Source organism: Macaca thibetana, chromosome 1 (genome assembly GCF_024542745.1).
Source record: "Macaca thibetana thibetana isolate TM-01 chromosome 1, ASM2454274v1, whole genome shotgun sequence".
NCBI classification, from domain to species: Eukaryota; Metazoa; Chordata; class Mammalia; order Primates; family Cercopithecidae; genus Macaca; species Macaca thibetana.
Window position 1 is genome coordinate 60879460 of NC_065578.1, and position 12996 is coordinate 60892455.

The window sequence follows — 12996 nt, forward strand, 5'->3', positions numbered from 1 at the left end:
TATCATTATTATAATGACAATCCAAAAAAAAAATCACAGAAAATTTTTAAATATTTTAATTTTAATGAATAAGATGATTAGTAGGAAGATTTCTTTTTTTTTTTTTTTTTTTTTTTGGATACAGGATCTCAGTCACCCAGGCTGGAGTGCAGTGGCATGATCTTGACTCACTGCAACCTCCCCCTCCTGGGCTCTAGCGATCCTCTCACCTCAGCCTCCCAAGTAGCTGGGACCTCAGGTGTGCGCCATCACGCCCAGCTAATTTTGTTTTTGTATTTTTTTGTAGAGACAGGGTTTCACTATGTTGAACAGGCTGGTCTCAAACTCCCAGTACTAGGATAATGGTTAAGAACATCAACTGATCTGCCTGCTTTGGCCTCCCAAAGTGCTGGGATTAGGGCATGAGCCAACGTGCCCAGCCTAGTAGGAAGCTTTTAAACATAAAACTGTATTATATTAGGATAAAATTCTGTAGAAGAGAAATAAAAATAAAGGAAGAAAAGAAGCAACATAAAAATTATAATAGTTAGTGAAGAGTTCACGCACATCTTTTTAAAGTAGGTGATATTTAAAATCCTATATTTATATTATGTTGGAGACATTTCAAAATTGATGTAACACTTTTATTTCAATATGTAAATATTTGCAGACTAGAAGTTATATCCTTTGCAACTATTTAAACTTATGATAGAAAACTTAAATGTCAATTTAAAAATATATGGAGAGTATGGACTTTGTTTTTAAAATCGAAGGACACTGCCATAAAGCATTCCTCATTTTAAAAATAAATTTGATCTTAAAACTATTCAACAAATATTTAATCCTATGATATTCCAGGTTCTATGCTAGACATTATACACAGTGAATAAAATACCATCTCTGCTAACAGGGAACTTATTCCAGTGAACTACACGTTAATATTCAAGTAGTACTTACAAAGCACGTATGTGCCACACACCATGTCAGGTGCTATTATGCACATTGACTTACTTGTTAAAGATTAAATTGATTTGGCTTGACACTTTTTTATGAATTTACATAAAAATTAACTATAATCCCCACACTCTGGGAGGCCAAGGCAGGAAGACTGCTTGAAGCCAGAAGTTTGAGACCAGTGTGGGCAAAAAAGCAAGAACTTTGCCTCTACAAAAAAAAAATGAAAACAAAATATTAGCCAGGTGCCATGGCGTGCACTTGTAGTCTCAGCTACTCGAGAGGCTAAGGTAGGAGGATTGCTTGAGCCCAAGAGTTCAAGGTTGCAGTGAGCTATGATTACACCACTGCACTCCAGCCTGGATGACAGAACGCAACCCTATTTAAATAACCAAATTAAGTCAGTGTGGTAAAGCACTAAACTGAAAGGAAAACTTGGAAGAGAAAGCTGTCTCTTTCTATAACTAGCTGCAGGATCAAATAATTTATTCCTTCCTGGATCTCAATTTTTCTTATTGATTATAATGAAGAATAGAATAAGCTGATCGGTACAGTATTTTTAAAGTTTTAATGTCTTCTATGACTACAAGATTTAGATACAAAGACCTCAGCTTAAGCCACTACAAAGTATCATCAACACACTTTTCTATGAACTATCTGGTCACACAAGAAACTGTTTTATTTACTTTAAAAAAAAAAAAAAAAAAAGATCAGCTATAAAGATTTCTCAACTATTTAGATCCATATTCCTTTGCCAAATTTAAAAAATAAAATAAAATAAAACCTAAGACAGGGTGCAGTGGCTCATGCCTGTAATCCCAGCACTTTGGGAGGCCAAGGCGGGAGGACTGCTTGAGGCCAGGAGTTCAAGACCAGTCTGGCCAACATGGCAAAACCCAGTATCTACAAAAAAAAAAAAAAAAATACAAGAATTAGTTGGGCATTGTGGTGCACACCTGTAATCCCAGCTACTACTAGGGAGGCTGAGGCATGAGAATTACTTGAACCCAGGAGGCAGAGGTTTCAGTGAGCTGATATCATACCACTCCACTCCAACCTGGGCAACAGAGTGAGGCTCTATCTCAAAGAAAAAATTAATAAATAATAAAACCTGTTTTATTAATAAATAAAAACCCCATTTTTTAATAAAACCTGTAAGCACCCACATACACATATATAATGTGCCAATTCTAACATATTTCATTGAGTATATTATTGTATTATTAATTATAAAATTACATATCTTTTATAAGCACCCACATACACATATATAATGTGCCAATTCTAACATATTTCATTATGAGTATATTATTGTATTATTAATTATAAAATTACATATCTTTTAAAATATCCCATACTGGATGGGAGGTTGAGGCAGGAAGATTGTTTGAACCCAGGAATTCGAGGATGCAATGAGCTATGATCATGCCACTGCACTCCAGCCTGGGCAACAGAGCAAGACCCTGTCTCTAAAAAAATAAAGTAAAATATCCCAATACTGGGAATTTTTTTACTCAGTGAATATGTCCACGTCCATTTGTTCATAGACAACAGAATATGAAACCTAAAATTATGAGTTTATTTCTCTGCTAAGAAATATCCTGAAGCTGGCTGGGCACAGTGTCTCATGTCTGTAATCCCAGCACTTAGGGAGGCCGAGGCAGGAGGATAGATTGAGCCCAGGAGTTTGAGACCAGCCTAGGGAACAAAGTGAGATCCTGTCTCTATTTGTAAAAACAAAAATTTAGAACAGACAAATTCAAAAAGACAAAAAGTATAACAGAGGTTACCAGAAGGTGGGAAGAGAAGGGGAAGGAAGCTATTACTTAAGGGGTACAGTATTTTTGGAGTGATGAAAAAGTTTTAGTAATAGTGGTGACAGTTGTAAAATATTCTGAACATAATTAATGCCACTGAACTGTACACTTAAAGATTAAAGTGGCAATGTTTATGTTATATATATTTTACTGTACAAAAAAAGCTATTATCTTATTTGCACTTATTAATGTTATAGTATTAATGTTTGCAATTTATAAACTTTTGATTTTGTTAGTGTAAAATGTAATTTGTTTATATATACTTAGGTGGCATTCTACTACGAATAAAGGGAAAAAAATGTGGTTACCAGTAAGTACTTTATCACCTCAACTTTAGCAATTGATATGACCCCTCATTTAACAGCACTGTCAGTGAAGTCATGCTTCTTAGGTAACTCAAATATTTTATAAATTTCAAATGTAATGAATGAATTAAGAAGTGAAAGAAAAAAAAAAGAGCATTTATATCAATCTACGCTTTCTCTATCTAAAAGACTTCTGAGTTCCTCCATACAAAGAATGCCAACAATAACATCAGCAAGATCAGATCATCTCCTGCAAACCTACCAATCTGGTGATGAAAGTCAAATGATTCAGCTGTCTGCAAGTAAAGGATAATGCAACCTGTATCCATCCCAACTCCCCCAAATAACTAATACTTTCTTAAAAGTCAAACTACATTTTTGTATCCATATTTCACATCTGTGTGTGATTAATTTTAAGATGATGCTATTAAAACCATCTGATTAGTCACATTTTAATTATCAAAATTCCTACACAGTGCCAGAATTTATGCATTCAGAACACCTGACTTCATTTGATTTAAATAATTCTTAATATTAATCATAAATGACCAATATAAACACTATTCTTTAAGACATGAATAAGAGTCAACATTTACATCCTGAGGAAAACACAGCTTTGGGATTTGTCTCAGAACCAGTTTAAGATATTCTTTGTGGCCGGGCGCGGTGGCTCAAGCCTGTAATCCCAGCACTTTGGGAGGCCGAGACGGGTGGATCACGAGGTCAGGAGATCGAGACCATCCTGGCTAACACGGTGAAACCCCGTCTCTACTAAGAAATACAAAAAACTAGCCGGGCGAGGTGGCGGGCGCCTGTAGTCCCAGCTACCTGGGAGGCTGAGGCCGGAGAATGGCGTGAACCCGGGAGGCGGAGCTTGCAGTGAGCGGAGATCCGGCCACTGCACTCCAGCCTGGGCTACAGAGTGAGACTCCGTCTCAAAAAAAAAAAAAAAAAAAAAAAAAAAAAAGATATTCTTTGTTTTGAAAATCCTCTTAAAGGCACTAAAAAAAAATCTACCCACAGGGTAAGTGAACTAAGTGAAATCTACCTGATTAAGGTCACATGACAGAGTAAAAGTTACGAAAATTATCAGTCACTTCGGTTTTTCAATTTATTTTCCCAATAAATCACACCAGGGTTAAATAATGACACAGGGAGCTATTTGAAGGATTTGGTATCTATAAAATGTCCTCTGTGGCCAGGCACAGTGGCTCACGCCTGTAATCTGAGCACTTTGGGAGGCCGAGGCAGGCGGGTAACGAGGTCAAGAGATCGAGACCATCCTGGCCAACATGGTGAAATCCCGTCTTTACTAAAAATACAAAAATTAACTGGGCACAGTGGCGCATGCCTGTAGTCCCAGCTACTCAGGAGGCTGAGGCAGGAGAATCACTTGAACCCAGGAGGCAGAGGTTGCAGTGAGCCAAGATCGTGCCACTGCACTCCAGCCTGGGCAACAGAGCGAGACTCTGTCTCCCTACCCCTCCGCCCAAAAAAAAAAAACAAACACACACTCCTCTGTGGCTGGGTGCGGTGGCTCACACCTGTAATCCCATCACCGTGGGAGGCCAAGCCAGGCGGATCACCTGAGGTCAGGAGTTTGAGACCAGCCTGGCTAACATGGTGAAACCCCGTCTCTACTAAAAATTAGCCGGGCACGGTTGCGCATGCCTGTAATCCCAGCTACTCGGGAGGCTGAGGCAATAGAATTGCTTGAACCCGAGAGGCAGAGGTTGCAGTGAGCTGAGATCGTGCCACCGCACTCCAGCCTGGGCAACAGAGTGAGACTCCATCTCAAAAAAAAAAAAAAAAGTCCTCTGTTTTTATGTATTATTGTCCTACATCTAGCAAACTATCAAGTATACCACCTTTTCCAGCATTGGTAGTAGACTATGGCAATTATGCTATTAGTCCTTCTTTTGATCAAAAAGGGATAGGCTATGTCTTTGACCAAACAAACTGGCTCACACAGAGGTGATTCCATAGCCTTGGCCATATTTTGGTCTAAACTGAAAAGCTTAGGCTTTTAAAAATGTTTGTAAAATGCAAAGATTTTTAAAAAGATAAAAATTAAGGAAAGTGTTTATTAGGCCTACAGTCCCCAAGGAAATATTTTATTATTATTATTATTATTTTTTGCTTAGGCAAAAGCACTCTGTTGCTTAGGCTAGGGTGTAGAACTACAATCACAGTTCACTCTGCAACCTTGATCGATCTCTCAGGCTCCAGTGATCCTCCAACCTCAGCCTCCTGAGTAGCTGGAACTACAGGCATGCACCACCGCACCTGGAAAATTTTTTAAAAAATTTTTGTAGATAAGGAGTCTCACTGTGTTGCCCAGGCTGGTCTGAAACTCCTGGGCTCCACTGATCCTCCCACATAGGCCTCCCAAAGTCCTGAGATTATAGGCATTTATCTGGAAATATTTTGTTTCCAAAAATAAATGGAATCTATTATCAGACTATTCTTGGAAAAGATCATAGGTTCCTCTAGGGCAAGGACCCCATGTTATTATACCTAAGTTGGTGCTCACTAAAACGATTTCCAATGACGGCATAATTTATAGTTTATCACATCAACTCTCATTTTTATTCATTACCTCTCAAGTGACACTGTGAAATTTAGGAATTTAGCCCTATTATGTTTTGAATATTTGTGTCCCTATAAAATTCCTATGTTGAAGTCTAACCCCCTATGTGTTCATACTAAGAGGCAGGGCCTTTGGAAAGTTATTAAGTCATTAGGTCTCCACCATCCATTAATGGGATTAATGACCTTATCCTTTACACCATGTGGGCACATATAGAAGGCACCATCCATGAAGCAGACAGCCCTTACCAGACACTGAACCTGATGGTGCCCTGATACTGGACTTCCCAGCCTCCAGAACTATAAGAAATAATTTTCCATTATTTAGAAATAATCTAGTCTAGGCCACACACAGTGGCTAATGCTTGTAATCCCAGCAGTTTGGGAGGCCAAGGTGGGTGGATCATTTGAGGTCAGGAGTTCAAGACCAGTCTGGCCAACATGATGAAACCCCGTCTCTACTAAAAATACAAAAATTAGCCAGGTGTGGTGGTAAGCACCTGTAATCCCAGCTACTCAGGAGGCTGAGGCATGAGAATCGCTTGAGCCTGGGAGGCAGAGATTGCAGTGAGCCAAGATTGCGCCACGATTGTACCACTGTACTCCAGCCTGGGCAATAGGGCAAGACTCAGTCTCAAAAAAAAAAAAAAAAAGAAAGAAATAATACAGTCTAAAGTGTTTTGTTATAGCCCCAAATGAACTAAAACAGGTCCTACAGGAAAACAATGACTTTTTAAAAAACTACCATTTTCAGCATCTCATCTTGCTTGTACTCGGCACAAAGCCACAATTTGTATAAGGCATACTGCATACAGTTCCAAATCAGCAAAAATTTTTGAGGGCATACTCTGTTTAACATACTACTGGTACTACAGGAGATTAATAAAAGTCATTTTTCCTCAAAAAAATTATGAGTGAAAAGTCAAATCCATTGTTTAAAAGTTAAAAACTAATACAAAGCAGTACATATAATATTAGAGTGGCATATAATAAATATCAAATTCATGAAACATACTTTACCAGTCTGTTAAATGTATTTATAAAATTCATAAATGTTTCAGACATTATGCTACTTTTTTGAATTTCTGCTGCTTACATGGTTACTAGTCCTTTAAGGAAATCCACTCTGTTATATTAATAGGAATGAAAAGCAATTTCTTCCATGATGAACAGAATCTTTAAAAAACTGTGACAAAGAAAGAACCCAGCATACTTCCAATAACTTTCTACATTATAACACTTATTTCCATTTTCCCTCCACACATCCTCATCTTTCTGATTTGTGGCTGTTTGTCTCCACTTAACATAGGAGACTTTCTTTTCCTTTTGTTTTGCAGAATATACATCAGTGGTTTTGGTATAATTAAAAATGCCCAGGTCAGGCATGATGGCTCACACTTGTAATCCCAGCACTTTGGGAGGCCAAGGCAGGCGGATCACATGAGGTCAGGAGTTCGAGACCAGCCTGACCAACATGGTGAAACCCTATCTCTACTAAAAATACAAAATTATCTGGGCATAGTGGTATGTGCCTGTAATCCCAGCTACTTGGGAGACCGAGGCAGGAGAATCGCTTGAACCTGGGAGGCAGAGGTTGCAGTGGGCCGAGATCACACCACTGTACTCCATCCTGGACGACAAGAGCAAAACTCCACCTCAAAAAAAAAAAAAAAAAAAAAAAAAAAAGCCCAGATTGCATGAATGAGGAAAGAGGTTTAAATACAATCAAAAAACATTCTCATTTTTCTGATAAAAACCTTGTATTGTCTAATCTATCTTTCATGACATGTATAAAAATATAAGGAGGCTGGGGGCAGTGGCTCACACCTGTAATCCCAGCACTTTGGGAGGCCAAGGTGGGTGGATCACCTGAGGTCAGGAGTTCGAGACCAGCCTGACCAACGGAGAAACCCCATCTCTACTAAAAATATAAAATTACCCGGGCGTAGTGGTGTGTGCCTGTAATCCCAGCTACTTGGGAGGCTGAGGCAGGAGAATTGCTTGAACCTGGGAGGCAGAGGTTGCAGTGAGCCGAGATCGAGCCACTACACTCCAGCCTGGGCGATGAAGACACCATCTCAAAAAAAAAAAAAAAAAAAATATATATATATATATGTATATATCTATATGGCATAAAAGAATGAGTGTCTTTAAATCTTCAAAACTACCTTATGAATAACTATATATGTAGTAGTTATAAACAATAGTTACCCACAGCTGAAGGATGGTATGCTATACATGTATCATTGATTTAGATTTTCTTGACTGTATTCTATGTATTATTTCATGCCATGCATCATCATTCATATTATCTGTATATTTTTAGGAACAAAAAGTAGAACTTCCAAAGTTTAATAACAAATAGACAAACTCATAAAAGTATTTTCAGTAAATACAGCGACATGTAAAGCTTACTTTAACAATATGGGCATTACACTTTGTATTGTTTCTGTTCAAAGACAAACTATAACTAGACTCTTCGATTTTTGTTATAAACACTGTGAAACAAAGTATGGTATTTTTTATAGGTCTTGAATCCATGCCCGATACATTTATGGGATCACAGTCCAACAGAAACACATTGCTACTCATTGGGAAATAATATTTAATGGCAAAAAAGAAAGAAAGAAAGATAGAAAGACAAGAAAGGCAAGAAAGAAAGAGAGAGAGAGGAAAGAAAGAGAGAGAGGAAAGAAAGAAAGAAAGAAAAAGAAAGAAAGAAAGAAAGAGAGAAAGAGAAAGAGAGAAAGAGAGAGTGAGTGAGTCATGGAGAGAATGGGGAAGGAAAGAAAAATAAACAAAAAAATGAGCCAGGGCCATGCGCAATGGCTCATGCCTGTAATCCCAACACTTTGGGAGGCTGAGATGACAGGATCACTCGAGCCCAGGAATGCTCCTCTAAAACTGATGATGTCAACATCAAATGTGAAATATGTTAAATGACATGAAGAATAAGGATACCCATCTTATTTGGCTATGCTTGAAATGGATTTATTATAATCTCCCTCAATTTGAAAGCAGTCTAAACTGACCATACCTGTGAAAATGTCTTATTTAGGGAAATTTACTGCAGATGTTTACACACTCTATTTCTTAATGTGATAAACTCCTAATCCCAGATGATCTTTAAGTTAAATAACTAGAGGCCAGGTGCAGTTGCTCATGCCTGTAATAATAGCCCTTTGGAAGGCTGAGGTGGGCAGATTGCTTGAGCTCAGGAGACCAGCCTGGGCAGCATGGCAAAACCTCATCTCTTCAGAATATACAAAAATTAGCCGGGTATGGTGGTGCACACCTGTAGTCTCAGCTACTTGGGAGGCTGAGGTGGGAGGATCGCTTAAGCCCAGGAGGCAAAGACAGAGGTTGCCAGTGATCTCAGATCACACCACTGCACTCCAGCCTATGCGACAGAGTGAGACCCTGTCTCAAAGAAAAAAAAAAAAAAAGTTTTTATTGTAAAAAGTTCAGGTATAAATGAATCAGAAAGCAGTGGCTGAATCAAATTAGTTCTATAGTTCTATAATTTGATATAACTAAAGCTACAATGCAATAATATCACCAAAGAAAGAACCCAGCATGAAAATATTAACTAAATGGTTCAGTTTCAAAGACACTTTGAATTGTGGGTATCTTAACTCAAAGAATCCCAATAATACATTAAATTCCTTGGATCCTCACTGAAAGTGAGAAACTCATTTCTAAGCATATGTGCACAAGTACCTTAGCCTCTTCATGCCTGCATGCCTGTCCCACAGTCAGAGAAGGCAGGATATTTGGTTAGGCATATGTTTACGAGTACAGACAGGAAAATTCCAACTTTAAAACCAAATATTTTCCTTGTTTAATTCTGGTATCTTATTGGTCCATATGCTGCCTCCTCCTCACAGTATGGTATCCCAATCTCCTAGATTGTGACTTTCTTTTAAAGCATAATGATAACATCAAGCAGACAGAATTGAAGAGTGGAAATACTATATGAGAAAGCAGAGCAAAACAGATGATGCTCTAAATGCACACTGACACACTTGCTGAAGATGTTAGGTGCTCCATAAATGCTTGTTGAAATGCTGTTTGTCAACATTTGTTGTGAAAAATTCATCTCTTTCTCTAAGAATCCTCATGAGTTAACCACAATCAGTTCTACATAATTTAACAGAAAACATCTGGTGGCACTTTCAAATGTTACGGACAGCATTTCACAAACTATGCCTGCCCCCAGCCTCACTGCAGCAGGAGAAAATGAGGCTAAGGAGAAAAGCAAGATAAGTTATCAGGAGAGCCCCAAACATGTGTATCATTTGTTTATACATATCTGGTCTACATTCTCAGATTTTCTAAAGAACGCCCCCCGCCTTTTTTTTTTTCCTTTTTAGCTTAAGCTAGCTGGATTTCAGTTTCTGTAATTTGCAAACAACACAATACTAGTATAGAAGGCCTGTCCAGTGCAAAAGAAAATCTTGTCTCTGCCTCCACAATGTCCATATGTATAACAGAATCCTATCAATGCTTTTATGGTAATTGACAAGGTGACAGTAACTATGAGGAAAAGAAATGGTCTGAAAAACAACCACAATCCCTCTTGGAGACAACATATATTAAAAAGCTTTTGAGAAGTTATTCAGTAAAGAAACTTCTTTAACTCAGTTGAACTCACATTTACAAATCATATTTGAGCATGGAATTTTTTAATGAACTTCTTATGTCTTTGAGAACTACTAACTGGTAGAGCACTAGTACATGAAGACAAATGAAAACAACCATTCATATCTGTTTCCTTGTATACTAATCATTTTAAGTATAACAGGAGATCACAGAACTCAATTTTGAATGTAAAAGTAGTTTATATTCTAGATTGAGAAACTTACCTGCATTGAAATAAGAATGAAATCAATTAGGCTCCCAATTCCACAAAATCCTACAGTGCAAAACTTTAACAAACCTAGAAAAGAAGGTAAAGTCATTTATAATCTGGAAAGTCTTCTAAATATTAACGAACTGTTCCATTTTCCAATACACCATTATTTTACATATATATATATAATGCTCTTTATATCAAGAACATAAAAGTAACACTTTAAAAAATCAAATCTTCATCTGAAAATGAGAAGAGTTTAAAGGAACACTCTACATAGAAATGCCAAAAAATAATGTGTTAGTTCCCTTAACAAATAAACATTAGTAACTGAAAAAAAAACCTCAATATAATCTAACAAAATTTCTAAGAGAAAAGGCCTAAGGAAATAATCTTTAAATCTCAATACACCAGTTACAAAACATCTTTTAGTCCTAAAATCCTTAATTACTTATTTAGACTTCATACATTATGTGACCCAAAATTCACTATACATTTGGAGAGTTAAAATATATAAATTGTCATGCCAAAAAAAAAAAAAAAAAAATCAGGAAAAAACACTGCTCTTGTTGTAAAATTGCAAAATTTTATTAGCAATCCAATTACCTTTAATTTATCTTACATATTTCTTTTCCTAAGGATCTCCTGTTTATTAGCTCTATAGTCAAAATCAACAACTCTGTGCTGATCACTATATATGGCTTTGTCCTTGGTCCCAACCCAAGAGCTCAGATGCTAAAATAGATGATAACAGAGTATCTAATATGAGACATCTACAACAATATAACCCAAAAACAATTGTAAGAGGCGGATTGGGGTGGCCTGGGGGTGGGATGATTAATCTCTTATGAATTTAAACTTGAGTTTCTTACAAGACATCTCATATGAGATATAAAAATGGTGTAAGACAAGACTCTTTGTGAAAATGTAGTTCCATATATCAACTACAAATAGATGCCAGCTAAAAATCCTGTGAGGATGAGATCACCTCCCACAACCTGAGAATACACAAATAAGATTGAACTATGTTGGGACATTAGATGACTTTTTCCCCCACATATAGCAGAATAATGTTGTAAGTACAGAAATAACATGGTGGCAATAAGTTAATAACTATTAAAATACAGAAATAACTAAAAATTTTGCTTTTCATTTTCCTCAAAACACTTACTTACCTAACATTTTATCTTTGATTACTATCTGTCGCATAGAAGCCCCATTAGGGCAGGGCCTTTTATCTGTTTTCTTTACTCCTGTGTCCTTAGTGCCAACGACATTGCCTGGCACATAGTAAATGCTCAATATTTGTTGCATAAATTGACAAATATTCTCATATTTCTGCTTCCCAAACACTCCCATCATTCCATCCATTACCTTAATAATAACTCCCTTCGTTTTTTCATTAGTTGCATGGTACTATAGTAACCCAAAGAAAATTGTCTGCTGAGATTTTATCCACTCAGTGTATTTTATATTTCCGAAATGTATTCCTCTTCACATAGCATGTTAGTAGAAATTTGAGAATGTCATAGTTTTTCTTTCTTCAATTTGTTTATAAAAAAGAACATTGGCCAGGTGCGGTGGCTCATGCCTATAATCCCAGCACTTCGGGAGGCTGAGGCAGGTGGATCCCCTGAGGTCAGGAGTTCGAGACCAGCCTGGCCAACATGGTGAAACCCTGTCTCTACTAAAAATACAAAAATTATCCAGGCATGGTGGCATATGTCTGTGATCCCAGCCACCCAGGCGGCTGAGGCAGGAGAATCACTTGAACCTGGGAGACAGAGGATGCAGTGAGCCGAGACTGCACCACCGGACTCCAGCCTGGGCAACAAAGGGAGACCTCGTCTCAAAAAAAAAAAAAAAAAAGAGAGAGAGAGAATATTAAGTATGGTCCCTCTAAAGTTATATCTTTAACTGCTAATCCATGAAGAATAGGTAATCACATCAGGGCTTTGGCTTTTATTGTGCCATTTTCAAGATTGTTCTTCCTTTCAGGCCACTTCTTTAGAGAAGTCTTCCCTAACCTGCCTGTCTGAAGCCGCATGCCACCCTATCCCTGCCCGGTAACCCACTATGCTCGGCTACTTTTTAAAATTTTTTGTAGGGACAGGGTCTCACTATGTTGCCCAGGCTAGTCTTGAACTCCTGGGATAAAGTGATCCTCCTGCCTTGGCCTCCCAAAATGCTTGGATTACAAGTCATCACATCTGGCCTAAATTTCTTTTTTTTATTTTTATTTTTTTTCTCATACCTCTCAGGGATGAATGAAGGTTTTGATTATAATAACTGTAGTAGCAGAAATAGTGACAACAAAAGTTGTTGCTGGGCTAACATTTATCAAATGTATCTTACCTCGCTTAATTCTTATTGCCCTTCCTATCTGTGTTCATAAAGTATTTTTATATTTGAAAACGTAAAACGAGGTTAAGGTGGCATTATTGGGAACTTCATTACTAAAATCATCCTTTGCCTTAAATTTGTAGAAATAGATAGACCA

The 12996-nt window shown here is 37.4% G+C and overlaps 1 protein-coding gene across 1 annotated transcript in view; it reads right to left on the reverse strand.

The window, feature by feature from the left end:
• TM2D1 (TM2 domain containing 1) overlaps positions 1-12996 on the reverse strand; it is a 40023-nt gene that overhangs the window by 3595 nt on the left and 23432 nt on the right. Inside the window, exon 5 of the mRNA XM_050804353.1 lies at positions 10510-10583. Coding sequence (XP_050660310.1) covers positions 10510-10583 — 74 coding nt within the window. The remainder of the gene's footprint in view (positions 1-10509; positions 10584-12996) is intronic.